Source organism: Pogona vitticeps, chromosome 2, assembly GCF_051106095.1.
Source record: "Pogona vitticeps strain Pit_001003342236 chromosome 2, PviZW2.1, whole genome shotgun sequence".
NCBI lineage: Eukaryota > Metazoa > Chordata > Lepidosauria > Squamata > Agamidae > Pogona > Pogona vitticeps.
This window is the reverse complement of record NC_135784.1, coordinates 129,771,710-129,788,475: the sequence shown is the minus strand read 5'-3', so window position 1 is coordinate 129,788,475 and position 16,766 is coordinate 129,771,710. Positions and strand designations below refer to the sequence as shown.

General features: G+C 41.7%; 1 protein-coding gene across 2 annotated transcripts in view; it reads left to right on the top strand.

The window, feature by feature from the left end:
* Positions 1-16,766, top strand: part of TBCD (tubulin folding cofactor D) — a 209,881-nt gene that overhangs the window by 131,531 nt on the left and 61,584 nt on the right. For both annotated transcript variants that reach the window (XM_020785911.3, XM_020785913.3), the window contains exons 19-23: positions 5,480-5,560; positions 5,688-5,761; positions 6,429-6,546; positions 9,174-9,234; positions 10,197-10,219. In XM_020785911.3, the coding sequence (XP_020641570.2) occupies positions 5,480-5,560; positions 5,688-5,761; positions 6,429-6,546; positions 9,174-9,234; positions 10,197-10,219 (357 nt within the window). The remainder of the gene's footprint in view (positions 1-5,479; positions 5,561-5,687; positions 5,762-6,428; positions 6,547-9,173; positions 9,235-10,196; positions 10,220-16,766) is intronic.

Here is a 16,766-nt window from a genome sequence, read left to right as displayed (position 1 = left end):
CACAGAATTTCTACTGGCCTGACATAGGGAAGCAGATCAGGGAGTTCTGTAAACAATGTGATGTGTGTCAAAGGCAGGGGAATAACCGCGACAGGACCAAAGCAAAGTTGTGCCCTTTGCCTGTGATTGACACTCCGTTCAAATGCATAGGGGTGGATATAGTGGGACCTTTGCCCAAGGCCACAAAGAGGGGGAACAGGTTCATCCTAACAATTGTGGACCATGCCACAAGGTATCCTGAAGCCATACCCTTGACTAACATTGAGACTAACACAGTGGCCGATGCTTTGGTGGGGTATATGTCCAGGATGGGATTTGCCTCAGAGATAATCACAGATTTGGGAGCATCGTTCACATCAAAGCTCATGAAACGCTTATGGCAGATCTGTGGAATTAAGCACAAGGAAACCACTGCCTATCATCCTGAAAGTAATGGGTTAACTGAGAAGTTCAATGGGACTCTAATGCGCATGATTAGGGCTTACTTGGCAGAGAATCCAAACAATTGGGACCAGAAGCTGCAATCCCTTTTGTTTGCTTATCGATCAGTGCCACAAGCCAGTACCGGGTTTAGTCCATTTGAACTTCTATTTGGGAGACGGGTGAAAGGGCCCCTTGATTTGATCAAACAAAATTGGGAGCAGATCACCCAGGATGACCCACAAGACGTTGTGACATACATAGACACCTTGATGAATGACCTAAGGAGAAATCTAGAGCTGGCAGCAGAAAACCTGCAAGCTCAGAAGGTCAGACAGAAAACATGGTATGACCACAAAGCTAGAGAGAGGCACTTTGACCCAGGGGAGGAAGTGCTTTGGCTTAGGCCCTGCAGAGAGAATAAACTGCAGCTCAAATGGGCAGGACCATATAGGGTCATTTCCAAGATGTCAGATCTGAACTACCTAATAGAGCAGGAGGAGAACCAAGCAAGGAGGGTGGTTCATGTGAATGCCCTAAAACCCTACTACAGAGGGGAACAGAGGGTTCTATTTGCTATAAAAGCAGCTGAGAGTGAGGAAGCTGAATTACCCTTCTGGGAGGGTAGAGGGGAAGTAAAATACAACCCAGAGGAGGTAAAGATCAGTCCTGCACTCACCCAAGACCAGCAGCAAGAACTAAAAATGCTGCTTAGCAAATATCAACAGGTGTTTTCCAACAAGCCGGGGATAGTGAAGGGAGTGATGCATCGGATCCACACAGGGGATGCACCCCCGCAGGCAGTATCCCCATACCGAGTAACGGGACCCTATAGGGACAAGGTGCGGAAGGAGCTGGACGAAATGCTGAGGGAGAACATAATCGTCCCCTCTTCTAGTCCTTGGTCCTCTCCGATAGTCCTTGTGGACAAGCCTGATGGGAGCATTAGGTTTTGTGTTGATTACAGGAAATTAAACCGTGTAACCACTCCTGATGCCTACCCAATGCCCAGGCTAGACAACCTGATTGAAACCATAGGGGGTTGTCGGTTCATCTCATCATTGGACCTGGTGAAGGGATATTGGCAATTAAGAATTGATCCCAGGGATCAAGAAAAGACTGCCTTTTGCAGCCCTTTTGGTCTCTATGAGTTTCGAGTCCTGAGCTTTGGTCTCAGAAATGCACCAGCCACATTCCAAAGGCTGATGGACCAGACCTTGGCAGGGCTCAGTGACTTTACAGTGGCCTACATTGACGACATAGGGATCTTCAGTAATACCTGGGAAGATCACCTGATACACCTGGAGTTAGTGCTGCAGAGGTTAAGTGCAGCAGGACTAACAGTAAAGGCCAGCAAGTGTCAGCTGGGTAGCCCAGAAATAAAATACTTGGGTCACATGGTAGGGGGAGGAATGATAAAACCCCTGGAGGCCAAAATAGAAGCAGTTCGTGATTGGCCTAGACCCAACACCAAGAAAAAGGTCAAATCATTTCTTGGGTTGGTGGGCTACTACAGAAAGTTCATCCCGAGGTTTAGCGAGATTGCGGCTCCGCTGACCGATCTGACGAGGAAGAAGGCTGATGACCGCATCCCGTGGACCAGCGACTGTGAGGCGGCGTTCCAGAGGTTGAAGGAGGCGTTAATCAACTATCCTGTCCTGCGTGCTCCAGACTTCGACCGGGAGTTCATCATCTACACCGATGCGTCTAACAGCGGGGTAGGAGCAGTTCTGTGCCAAGAGGATGAGAATGGTGACCAGCATCCAGTGTCCTACCAGAGTAGGAAACTCCAAAAAGGTGAGAGACATTTGGCAACCGTGGAGAAGGAGTGTTTGGCCATAGTCTACGCGATCCAGAAGGCCAAGCCTTACATCTGGGGAAGACATTTTATTCTGTGTACTGACCATTCACCATTGCAATGGTTAAAGACGATGAAAACCCACAATAGCAAACTTATGAGGTGGGCTTTGAACTTACAGGACTATGACTTTGAAGTGAAGGTGGTCAGAGGGTCAGTGAACTGTGTTGCTGACGCCTTATCAAGAAGACCTGAAGACTGAAGACGGCGAAAGAACATGGACTATATGTATATAATGAAAACAAAAAGTTAAAATGTACCTGGTTTTGAATTTGGTTGGTATTAATAAAGGTAAATTGATGTACTGTATATGGTAAAATGTTTAAATGCATATTTGCTATGGTTAACTTGGAGTGTAAGTATATGTAAGTATTATCTGGTATGTATAAATGTTGTTGTGTATTTTATGCAGGTTGTTTTTTTGGTGAAAAGCACTTTTAGCTTTCCCCCTACAAAACAACTTTTAAAGAGGGGAGGTGTTACATAACAGCACTGATGTTACCTGTCTGTCATGGGTTTGGAGGGAAAGTTCCATCCTATGGGGAGTGGAAGGCGGGACATCAGGAGGAGGGGCTGTACTGTATAAATATGTGATGCCTGTGTGGTGAAGGGAGATGCTGAGACAGACTGTGAGACACTGGGTTGGGACGAAGCAGCAGCTGGGGAAGAAGAAGCTGTTGTGGGAGTCTGGGTGTCTGACAGGGTACTACTGTGTGTCAGAGTACCAACCTGATAAGTTCAGGTGTCTGTGGGTTAGCCAGAACTGATGGGTTCAGGGTCTGTGCTTTAAGTTAAAGGTTCTAGGTGAACCAAACTGTATGCTTGTGTGTGTGAGAATAAGCCACGTTACTTTATTTTATTCACCTGATTGTTTTATTTACCCTGTTTGTATTTAAAATAAACCTTATTCTTTTATTGTTTAAAAATCCATCCCTGGTCTATGTGACTTATTATAGGGAATGGTTGGTGGCAGCTTAGTAACTGTGTGATAGATCCCAGTAGGTCTGGGTTTGTCACAGCATGGTGGGCCCAAATGCTTGTAACAATTGACTTATTTTCTATGCAGTCATTCCAGTTAGTTTTTCTCCATGGCTGAGAAGCATACTGGTTCCCTGAGACTTCAGCCAGCATCCTAAGAGCTGCAATTCGTATTTTCGTACATGATTATGTTCCACCAAAATGAGAGGAACTGCATTCAGTGGCTTCAGTGTTACTAATTTTTCCTGCTAATCAAGTTTTAATTATTTTAGCAGTAATCCAATGATAATACTTCGTCTACGGAAATGTAATATTCCATATTTTTACACAGTTTGTCTTCAGTGTCCCACTTATTAGCACTCACTTTTGTATTAGCACGATGGCACAAAAGACCAGTTGTTTGTATGTTTCAGGGTATGAGAATGGGACAATCTTATTAGTTAATTTGGGGGAGAGGTGCTCTACTTCATACTCTGCCAGCTTTTGGTGTGCTGCAAAGTTATAGTCCAGATAGGCGGGATATAAATTCAATAAATAAATAAATAAATAAATAAATAAAGTTCTATCATCTCTCTGAAACTGTATCATGTTTACATAAACCTACTGAGGGAAGTCACCTGAAGGTTTCAGCTTAAGTACCATCGGTCAGGACGTGAATGACAGACAGCGCTGCCTCTTGTTTTCATCTGCTAATTCCAGAGAGGCTTGAACAAATGTTTGGAGGCAGTTTCAGAATGGATGGGAAAAATAAGCTCAAGTGTAATCTGGGAGAGATAGATGTATTGTGGGTGGGGGAATCAGCTGGCCTGGATGGAAAGGTACAGCTGCTTCTAAATGGAGTTGTATTTCTTCTGAAAGATCAAGTTTGCAGCTTGGAGTCCTCCTGAATTCATTACTGAGACCACAGTTGTACCTTCCGTAGATTGAAGTTTGTCAGCTGTGACCTTGTCTACAAACAAACTTTATCCCAGTTACACTTCCCTGGTTGTATATGGACTACCTTGTGAGAGTGCATTCTGTGTGGGGCTGCCCTGAAAAATAGGACAGAAGGTACAGCATGCTACTGCACAGAGGTGTGGACCACACTGATCTAATTCTGTTTCTGAGACTATGATTATTTGTTTAATTCCAACTTGGTTTAAAATTGTGGTCTAAGTCTTTACAATTAATTGTCCTTAAAATATGGGACCAGGTTATTTGGTAGGGGTGAGGCTATAGTCATGTAAGTTTAACTTGGTGATAAGATTAGCTACTGAGGCCCTTGTGCACTCACTATCAAGATTTGTAAAATTGATAGGTACCTTTATGCTAGTCTGGTTTACTGTCAGACATTCAGTTTCTGTTACAAGTTGTATGTCTTCCAATCTTTCTCTGAACTTCCTCATTGCTCCCTTTACACCAGCGGTCCCCAACCTTTTTTGGACCGCAGACTGGTTGGGGGGCATGGGCTCTGTGCGCGGCGGGCAGGGCACCCCACGCTCGTGGGTGGGCATGTCACGCTTGCGGGTGGGTGTTGTGCTTGTGAGTGGGTGTGTTGCACTTGCAGGGGGATGTCACATTTGTGAGCATGCGCGCAAGCTCAACACACCGACCTGCAAGTGCAACATGCCCACCCACAAGCGCAACGTCCCCATGCATGCATGCATGGGGGTGTGGAGATCCGTGTCCATGGCCCAGTTCAAGGAAGCCCACAGACTGACACCGGGCCGCAGACTGGTGTTTGGGGACCACTGCTTTACACTAAATAATGCAATCCCCCTGTCTCTCCTTCTCTCAGTCCTCAACAACTAACACTTCTCCCCTCTTTGCAACGGCCAGTCCACTCTTCAACTTTCTTCCACAGTGTTCCAAGCCTGTGACGGGCTAGGTCTAAGAGAGGGCAGATATCATTCATTCATTCATTCATTCATTCATTCATTCATTCATTCATTCATTCATTCATTCATTCATTCATTCATTCATTCATTGTCTTTGCCAAAAAAAAAATAGTTCAACAGCTAAGGGTGAAAATTTGTCCCTGTCACTTACTGTAGCTGCATGATGTTCCAGAAAAGGTCTATAACAGTTAAACCTTGGATAGTCTTGGGGAGGGTATTGCTATTGCAGAAGATGGGCAAAAATATTTCAGTTTGTGTGTAAGGGCTATTGGTCATATCTTTGCAATAATTTTTGGATTGGTTCTTTTTTTCTGTTTGTAAATGTTGTGCATCTTTCTTATCTCAGTGTATATATTGCTGGGTTTCCTGAGTATACACAACCCATGATTGATCACCTGGTTAACATGAAGATCAACCACTGGGATGGGTAGGTTTAATTACATTAACTTTTGGAGATTTAGTACTTGTACACTTATTAAATGTGACTGTCTTTTGAAATTTGGCTGTCAGGCAAAGAGTTGACTAACACTAACCTCCTTCCTCCAATCTTCCAGTGTTATTCGAGAATTCTCAACCAAGGCTCTGCATAATCTCACTCCACAGGCCCCTGAATATATGGCAAATGTCGGTGAGTTTCAAAAACCTGAGCTCTAAAATCTCTGGAACTAATGCCATAAGAACTTGATGTTACGAATGCAGAAGAGAGACTGCTAGAGAATATTTGTATGTTAGAGACTGCGGCAAACTTTCTGTAGCAGAGCAAAATAGGTAAATTGTACCCTCCTTTTCCCTTCTCTCTTCTGCCTCCATGTTCCTCCTTGATTTTTTTTTCTTAACCTCTCAGCCATCCTCTCTCTTCTCCTACCCGTGTTCTGCTGTTTGCTGGGTCCTTCTCCCCTACTTAGCTGTATCTGTCACCTCCAATTTATTTTGTTGTTGCACCTCCTGTTGTCAGTGAGCTGGTTACAGAGGTTGTAAAACTGAGTTTTGGATGTTGGCAGCAGAGGACATTGGATAACACTGGGTCTGCAGAGCAAGTTCTAGGTTGGGGTCTGCGGTATCTAATATGATAGTGAGATATAAATAATAATTAAATAATTGTTGTCATCACTTTGTTAAACATCCTGCTTTTGTACTTCTGGAGAGGATTTGGTGATTAGTTAAATTTATTGCATGTTTTTCAAATGCGGTTGTTGTTTAGGGATCTTTAATACCAATGCTACTCTTTAATTTTAGCAACATGGAGGGGATTGTAGTAATGCCAATTGTCGTTACATATGTTAACTTCGTTGCAGTTCTGCCAAAACTGCTTCCATTGGCAGTTGGCACAGACCTTCATACACGCCATGGCGCTATTCTGGCCTGTGCTGAGATTACCCTTGCCTTGAAGGAACTAGCAGAAAAAAATAAGAGGTAAACAGACAAAAATACATGTTTTGTTGTGCTTTTTATGTTGTATATTTTTGTTTCTTTTCTAGTTAGAACATCTTAAATAAAACTAATGTTCTGTGGAAATGTTTTTGTTTTCACTTCTATTGGAAGTAGTTATTTTGTTTTATTTTATATGAAATTCTGTGTGATGGTCATATGCTCAGTATCATTTAACATTAATCTTATTAGTAGATTGGACTGATTGATGTGAATAAAATTAGTATATTGAAATAAACAAATGATATTACGTATGTTTTAACGTAATTTCTTTCGATTTTCTGTAGAGTGTAGTGGCATAGCTCCTCCAGCAACAAACTTAGATTTTTGAGAGTTGGGTGCCAGTAAGGGAACAAAGGTTAAGTTCCCTAACAGACTGTTCGTATCCCAAGGCATAATGGCAGAGTGCACTGTGTTTTTCCTGGAGCTACTGTGTAAGAAAGTTAAGAAGTGATGCAATAATAGAAGAAAAACCAACACTGTAGCCTCATTTAATTCACTGTCATTTAGCATGTAAGCAGGGTTTATCCATGTGTCCTGACTGATATTGAAAAAATATGTATAAATGGGTTCATATAGAGCTGCTGTTTTCAGAACTTTTTTAAATGACTTTGTTATATAACTTGTCACACCCTTCCTAAAGTAATTCATTGCTGTTAACATTTCAAATTTGCGAGGGTAACTTCCTGTTTGTTGCTTGATCCATTACTTGTTATTTTTTTAAAAAATGGCTAGTGTGTTTTATGTATATATTCCTTATCACCCAGTCACTTTTTTGCTAGAATTGCAGTGTTTATTCCAATGATTTGATGAAACACATTCATAATCTGAATCTTCCTGCAGCTCTTTAGAAAGGCAGCCAAACAATCAGAGCTTTATATATCTATTAATCTGGGTGGTACACATGTAACCTTTTCTGATAACCACTGTATTTTCTTATTCTTGTGTTCATCAGAAGGGTAGAGTTACCATATTTGCCGGCGTATAAGATGACTTTTTTGGCCCAAAAAACATGCCCCCCAAGTGGGGAGGTCGTCTTATACGCCGGGTGCACTTCAGTTGGGCCAGGAAGGAGCCGGCGGTGGCGGCGTTGAGTGAGTGATGCACGGCTGCGCCGGCCGGGGAGGAAGGCAGGTGGGCAGGCAGGTGGTCGGTCCAGACAGAGGGAGGGAAGCAGAGCCCGCCATGCCTGAGCGGCCAGAGCCCGCCGCCGGGCTGCCCGCTGCCCTGCATCGCTGAGCCAGCTGCCCGCTCGCCCACCCGCCGCCCGAAAGCCGGTTCCCCTCCTCCGCTGCTACTGCTCGCCCAGCCGCTTCCCCTCCTCCTCGCCCTCCTCCTCGCCAGCCATAAACTTCCAGGGCGGGCTCCAGGCAGCCACTGCCAGCGCCACAGCAGAGCCATCCACTCTATATTTTGAGTGGAAATGTTGGGAGGTCGTCTTATACGCCCAGTCATCTTGTATGCCGGCAAATACAGTATTGATTATAATAGATTAGCACACAGTATTTGGCTCCACAGCCATCTGGATGATAATGCCAAAAGCCATGGAATTTAATCTTTAAAAGTTTCCTAACCACCACCTCTGGATCCTGTTTGACCTGGGGAAGTCTTTCGGGTTTTCAGGATTTCAGGGGAGAATTTAATGCCTACAAATCTATATTACAGGGGGAATAGGAAACTATTAATAAAAGTTCGTGGATGTTGTAATCTTCAGCTTTACATGAGTCAAGTTACACAAACAGGGTTCCGGCCAATTATTCTTTTTAAATACTTTTTAAAAGAGCAGTTTTCTTAGTTGTTATTCATGTTTCTTTCCTTTTCTCTGTCTTAACTTTCTTAAACTAGCTATATTTATATTATTGCTTTTAGTCAACAAACTAAGACTTATCTGCTTGCAGTCTTAATTGGCATCTGCCAGGACTGTACTATTGTTGAAAAAAGGTGCTTGTACAGCAGTAATCTAAACAAATCTCAGCAGTACTGGCTGTTAATCAGAATCTCTTTATCTTTCCTGAAAAGCACATTACTTGCTGACTGGTATCTTGCATAGCATATACACTATAAAACTTTATTTTCAGAGATTTAGCATAAATAAGCAGTTTATCTTTATATGCTTCCTTATCCAAAGTTAAGGAAATATAAACTTATTCTATATAGTTGCCACTCAAGCAGATTTACCAGTGCTACAAACTGAAGTATAAACAAAATAAAAGACAAGCGAAATAGAAGAAAATATTGCTGCCATCTAGAATTGGAATATCATCAGTTCCAAAAAAGGCCAGCTTTGACAGCGAAGTTTCCATTTGTATGATGGCTCTCTTTGCAAGCAAGAACCTAGATTTTTTCTTCATACTTAGTCATCATCCCATGAGGAAAGCACTGATGATCTAGGGTCCAGGTGCTCCTTTCTATCCATCTTGAACAGAATTCACTGAGAGCTAAACATGTAAACAATGGGTTGTATTTATGAGAAAATAATAAGCAGAATCTGTTGATTGATTGGTATGTTCAGGATATCTGTTTAATGGACAATTTTTTAAAAAAATTCTAGAAGGCTGTAATACAGAATTCAGTATAGTTGTATTGACTGAAACCCTTTTATACATCCACAGATCTATTACATCATATTTGGATGAAAGAGCCTTGGAAGGACTTAAGCAGATCCATGTGGAGGTTGGTGTAAATTCTTTTGAACTGACTAATATGTTTTGATTGAAATCCTTTTGTTTAGCACAGTAAGCTGCAACTGGAATAGGCCTATTGCATCAGCAGAACATGGAGTTGAGTTATCAAATTCCCTCTCATTCAGTGGGCCTTCTCTAGTTGCGACTTACTGTGTTAAGCAACAGGATGGCAGCTTCTATTTTTTTAATGTTCTATTTAAATAGGAAACCCTTGCATATTAAAAGCCAATCTTTATTTAGATATGGCCATGGTACATGTCTGGTATTGGAGGCCACTTAGCTTTCCTGACCTAGTAGTAGCCCATGATTCTGAAATTCCCACTAACCTTTAATACTGCATGAAGAATGAAAAGTAAAGTCTGCACAACAGCTTGTATTAGGAGAGGAAGAGAATTGTTTTGAATGCAGGATTTGTAACAAGTATATTTACTCTTATTTGTACAATATTGTATTGTGAGGAGGTAAGATCTCCTGTGGGAGCTTCCTAGAGAATACCAGTATTAATTATTATAATTATGATGGAAACAGATATCGGCTGAAATTTTTCTTTCTTATGCAAATTGAAGGCAAAAGGTATAATTTACATCTTTTGCATCTCATCAGTAATAAATGAGCTCCCACACCAAGACAGCATGCATGTGTACCACCCAGAATCACTGTGGTGTTTATTAATTGCCAGCTAGAAGCAAGTGAATATTACGCCTTTTGATTTCTACTTGCATAATAAAGCCACAGGATTTTAGCCATCATTTTGATTGCTGCACTACAGTAAAAGTGTGCTGCCAGCTTGTTGGGAAAGAGAAGCCCTTGGAAATGGAAATAAAGAAACACCAAACTTTATTGTTCAGCGCATCCAGGAATGTATTCAGACCTATCTGTAAGTCATGTGTGGTTTGAAAAGTGCTGGATTCATTGAAAATACAGTTTGCAAATATCGCCTTTCTTTTGCAGCTTTGCCATCGCCAGTTGTATAGGTAAGACCATTAATGCTAAGTAGATGGTTTCTGTTGTGGGAATTGGTTCTTGGGAGGAGGGAAATAAAATTAATTATAAAAGCCTAACACCGAGGAAAGTCCGGAAGGAAAGAATGAGAAACTGGGTCTTCTTGGCAGTGGTCCCTCTGCCTATGGAGATTCACCTGGCTCCCTCTCTGGGTGTCTTCAGGAATAAATTTAAAACTTGGCTATTCAGGCAGGCTTTCCCTCCTGCCATATCGTAATTTCTTATACTTTCACCACCTTGGATTTAGAACATATGCTTATTGGTTTCATTGGTTTTAAATTTGTAACCACCCAGAGTAGACCTTTGGTCTAGATGGACAGGATATAAATCAAATCAAATCAAATCAAATCAAATCAATCAATCAATCAATCAATCAATCAATCAATCAATCAATCAATCAATCAATCAATCAATCAATCAATACATACATACATACATACATACATATATACATACATGCATGCATGCATACATGCATGCATGCATGCATGCATACATGCATAAAAAAACCCACAATGAGAAACGGAGCCCTTCTCTTGGTCTCCCTCTGGAAGCATGAAATCTTGTAGAGGTCAGCGAATATTTCACTTGGCTTTTTCAATATGTGAAAAGTGCCTTTTTCATCAAGAATGAGTAATTTCCTGATAGTTCCTTACATTTCTCATTTTAAAATACCAGTTTGGCACTAGCTGTGACAAATCACAGGCTCATACACATTGTACACACATAAAGAACACTTACTAGAAAGTGTGGCAGTCTCTCGGAGGGATCTCTATTGGCTTTCTATTACACAACTGCTTGATGTGTAGCTGTAGGATGCCACAAGGAAACCATGATCAGCTTAAGGTACTTTGTCACCTACAGAAACATCCATATTTGTCATCAGCCTCCATCACTGCTCATCGTCTTTTACATTAGATAATAGTGAATGAAAAAGCATGTGATATCCTAACATATATCATTCATCTTGCCTTCTTTCTGTAGCTTTCAGTCTCCAGGGTCGTTTATAAATGGCTGTTCAGTAGCCATCATTCATTAATTTTAAGTATTCTTATTTTTTTTTTGCTTTTCAAATGCAATCTTTATTTCATTTCTCAACGTTTAAAACTTAAGACATCTATTTACAAGTTGAATATGTGCTTATCAAGTTAGAAAAAAAGATCCAGTGTGAAATGCTCTGTCCATCCATCTAAAAATACTGTGTTTCCCCGAAAATAAGACAGGGTCTTATATTAATTTTTGCTCCAAAAACGCATTAGGGCTTATTTTCTGAGGATGTTTATTTTACAGTCGTGTCATCTTCTGATTGCTGCACAATGCTGCACAATGGTGGAGGGCGGGATTTCACTTAACTAGGGCTTATTTTTGGGATAGGGCTTATGTTACAAACATCCTGAAAAATCATACTAGGGCTTATTTTCAGGTTAGGGCTTATTTTCTGGGAAATAGGGTAGATGGAAGAGATCTGTGCTAAAAAAGTATTCAAAAACTTACTGTTTGTAACCTCATAAAGCAATTCTAGGTCAGTATATAAACATAAAATAAATACATCAGCAGTGAAGCACATGAAGACATCAGTTTGCAGAACTAAGTGGTATCGAACAGACTGTTAAATTGGAGACAAAATAAAATGTTTTATTTTGATGTCTAAAAAAGTACAATATTGGTGGGAAAATAATGTCCCTCATTCTAGACTTGGGTGTCACAAAAAAAAAGGCCCTTTCCTTTGTGTTTTCGTAATTTATTTTGCCCACTGAGGGTAATTAGAGAAGAGCCTTAATCAATGCAATGAGAGCAAAAAAGTCTGTTTTAATATGAGGGAGAACGAAGATCTTAGCTTCATACAGCAGATTGATTAATCTGCCTGAGTTCATAGTATTTTTGCTAAAGAGTTTGAAATTTCTGATAAAATAATACTTTTGCTACACAGAAGAAATAGAGATTCACAAAGTTCCCCATAGTCCATCCTTTTCTCATTAACTGGCACTTAAAGTCTCAATCTCATTCTGGGACATTTGTAGGAGAAATAATAAAAATGTTTATTTACTTACAATGGCTTGAAGCAAATTTATACAAATTTATGTATGCTGCTTTCTTTACTGCACACATACTAGCAACCAACTGACCAGATCATCAGCAACAAACAACTGCCTCCAACCAACAAAAGAGAGGGGTGGGACACTCGGCAGAGAGGCAGGTCTCTTTGAATTTCAAAGCAGGAAGGAATCATTGGTTAGATAATCTTCCCAGCTCAGAAAAGTCCCTCCCAGTCCCTCAAACTACAAACAGTGGTTATAAATAAAACTTCAACAATTTTGAGGTTTATAGTGGCAATTTACATTGTTTGTTGCAGTATAGTATCCTTTTTTGTTTCAGAATGGGAGCTTGCTTTACTAGTGTTGTAAAATGCTTAGTAAAGTGTTCTTGTTATCTGTAGACTACAAATGTGCATCATGCTTCTCTCCTCAAATTAATGCTTTAAATAACACAGTAGTTAGAGGGTATTGAAATACTTTTGGATGGTGTATAAAGTCCTTTTGATCATTTTATAGTAGCCTACCGCTTTTAGGGTTTTTAGTAGGCAAGTACTGTGTTAAACAAGCTGAACTAGTTTTTCTGAAGAGTGGTGAAGGCATGGTGCCCTGAAGGTTCCTGACTGAGAAATGGTTTCTTGGAATTTTGAAAAAACAGAAGCGCCCATTTGCCAAATGACACCAGAAAATGAATTATTCCCCCCCCCCATGATTCTGTTTACCATGACACTCGGAAGAAGCAGCTCATTCTCAAAATATTAAGTGACTGTCTTAGCTGGAGTTTGGTTTATTTAGTTGTATAAGTAAGTGACTTCACCAAAAGCAGTGAAAATGAAAATGAGCTATGCCTGCTGTAAAGAGACCAGTAGAAGTTATTCTCTCTATGACTGAAAACATCAAGGTAATTCAGTGAAATAGATTTGCAGGGCACTACAAGGTACAGAACATTAGGCAAAATCCAAGGGAACAAAACAAAACAAAAACATGTGGCACCTTAAAGTCTAACTGTTATATTTTAATGTGAGCTGTAAGACTCGCAGGATTGACTGATTGATTGGGGGTGGAAGTGTTGGGGTATAAAAGAGAGCTTGCTGTGTTACCTTTCTTTCTCTGTCCGTGTGCTTCTGAAAGTGCTCACTCCCATCTCTGTTACCCTTTTGTTCTCTTGATTTTGTTTCATCAGTCACAGGCCTTTTAGCAAATCCATCATTGCCCCACCAGATGACTATAGCATAAGACCTATGACTGAGGGAGTCTGGGCTTAATCATTCCTGAGCCATGATGCCATTGAGCATTCCAGATTACAATATTTCAGCTCCACCCATCTCCCATTGTTTTTGCAAGGATAAAATGTGGGAAGAACAATGTATGCTCCCTTTAGCTCTTTGGAGCAAGGCAACATATCAGTGCAGTACACAGATTAAAAATGATCCAAGGGAACAAATCAATGAACAAATCATGTTGTTCAGCTCTGGTTGCCCCTAAGAAAAATATCTGCTCGAGACTCCAGGCATCTTGAAGGAAAAATCAGGGGCCTCATCTTCTAATGAAACCCCTGATTTTTCCAAGCTCTGGCTCCTTTCATGTTTGTGAACAAGGAGGTTTTGTTAGCTGTGGCTTCTCCTCCCCTCTAGTATGGTGTGTCTTGTTAACCCAGTTAAGCAGGAATTGAAAGCTACTGGAACCTATGTGATGGTGTCTTACTTTTCTAGTCACACCCAGGTGACAGCAAAATAAATACTCCTACACAGGCTTCCAAAAGCCGTGTCTGTCATCTGCATTTTTACTGCAAATTGCTCTTTCTCAGTTTGATTATTAAGCTATGTGGGATAGAGCTATAGTGTAGCACAGAAGTTGGCAATCCCCGGTCCGTGGCCCGTTACTGGTCTGTGGCCTGAGCCAGACCGGGCCGCAGAGAAAGACCATTCTGCCCGCCCCTGCATGCACTCCCCTCCCCACAGCTGCTTTGCGCAAGCATGCCAGCGCTGGCGTGCGTGGTCCCCCACCCCTTCACACATGCGCCCGAGTGAAAGGGTGGGTGGGCGCGTGGACGGGCACGCAGGCGCTCCTGCACTTGTGCGAAGGAGTGAGGGAGCACTCATGGCAGCGCTGGCACACGCGCACTGCACCACCACTTCACGCATGCACCTGAGAGTGCACACACATGCGCCAAAGAGTGCCCACGTGAGCACAGGGGGTGTCCGGCCTTCCTCAGAGGCTCAGCCGGCCCGCGGTCCCAAAAAGGTTGGGGACCGCTGGTGTAGCATGCATGGCTTTTCTTTAGTCAGTCTGAAAAGAAAATGATTCAGGACCCAACTTCATGTTACAGTAGAAATAGTGTGGCATTTTAAAATGGCTACTACATCTTTTCTTCAACCTTATCACCAATAACATGTATTTATACTTACTTGAGATGCAATGTTGTCATGTGATGAATCTCCCTTCTTTAAATTATTTGTAATTTTATACCTACCAATTCTTCCAAGCCCTCTTCCGTTATCCCGCTATCCCCAATTTGTTTAATCAAACGTAGTGTAACACCCGACGCTTTTCTCCTGGTTGATGCTCTTACTCAAGACCCTCCCCCTTTAAAGTTTGATTTAGTCAATCCCAAACTTACATTTAATAGCACAAAACCCTGTAGGGATTCAAATTGTTCTTCCTCTTTAGGTATTTGTCATACTATGCCCTTAATTTCCTTACCACAATCTAGCCCCAGCCCACCCCAGATAACTTCCCCTCGCCTCCAATCTGCTTGTTCCCCCCCCTTTCCCATTCCATCCACCCCTAATCCTAGATTTCCAGCCTCTTCATGACTGGATGATACTTCTCAGTTGCCCCCTAATTCCCCTTTTCATATTAAATTCCTCTCCTGGAATATTTCTGGGTGGCAGAGAAAAGCCTTAGATAAGGATTTAACCAGTTTTCTATCCGGCTATGATATTCTTCTTCTTCAAGAAACCTGGTCATTAACACCTCCGTTTATTCCGGGTTTCTCTACGTTTCATATACCCGCTATTAAACTTAACCCTAAGGGTCGCCCTGCAGCTGGACTATGTTGTCTTTTTCAATCCTCTTCCTTGTTTACACTATCTTCTATCCCTTCCCATTCCAATTATATTCAGATTCTGTTATTGCAGTGTAACAAATTTACTATTTTACTTTTCAATTTATACATACCACCTTCTGCTCCTTCCCCGAATAATTACTGGACCGAGATTGAGAATCTTGCAAATCTCCATTTAAGGACTCACTCCACAGCTTCTGTTCTTCTCATGGGTGATCTAAATACCAGAATAGGACCTAATAACATCAAACTGGCTAGCCATTTGAAGTGGGATCTTGAAACATCAACCCCTCCTTGGTTCAACCTTGCAAGATCCTCTAAAGACCATTCTATCAATGCGTATGCTGCCTTGTTAGCCAACCTTAGTCTCAGTCTCCAAGTTGTTATATTAAATGGAACTGTGGGGAGAGACATTCCTGGGGGTTATACTCATTTTTCTGTCAAGGGCCCCAGTGTAATCGATTATGCCCTTGCCTCCCCTATTCTCCTTCCATTTATATCTGATTTCTTTGTTGAATCACGAACTGACAGTGACCACCTGCCTCTTCGACTATCCTTAAATCTCCCAGTCCGTCCCCCTCCTATTACTCCCCCCCCTCTCAGCCCCACACCACGCCTTAAATGGTCCCCTCAAACTGACACTGACTTTTTATCATGGTCACAATTGCCAGAGACTATTGACCTTATTAATACTATAGGTTCAACCAACTCTACCCCCCAGGCTATAGACACTTACGACTGCCTCTTGGCCTCCTTGGTTCAAGCTCTTAGTAGGCCTTATCGGTCTTCTTCCCACAATCGAGCTAATTCTTGGTTCGACTCCGATTGTTGGCTGGCAAAGAAACAGGTCAGATCCCTTTTTCATTCTATTCGAGCCTACCCTTCCCCTAATGCTCTTAAAATTTACTTCGAAGCCAGAAGGTCTTGTACCACCCTTCTGGATATGAAACAACATCTACACGCCCAACGCAAATGGACCAATCTGCTGCAAGCCATTCTTTCTCGGAATTTTAAGGTTTTTTGGTCCCTTGTTTCCCGTACAAACTTATCTTATGCTCTCTCTCCGTACTCTCCAATACCCTCTGATTCTTGGGTTACCCATTTTTCAAAAATCTTCTCCTCCTTGTGCTCTCCCCATTATTCTATCAATCCCTCTCAAAACTTCCCAGATTGGCCCCCGGTTACCTCCGATGAGGTACTAGAGTTAATTTCCACCCTTAAACCTGGCAAATCCCCAGGGTCTGATCATGTTATCTCAGAGATTCTGTCTAACAATCCTCTTTGGTGGTCCCATCTGCTTGCCAAATTATTTACCATAGTTAATCACTCCGGTGTATTTCCGGACTCTTGGCTATCTTCTATTCTGATACCAATCTTTAAAAAGGGCGACCCTTCTCTTCCTAGTAACTATCGCCCAAT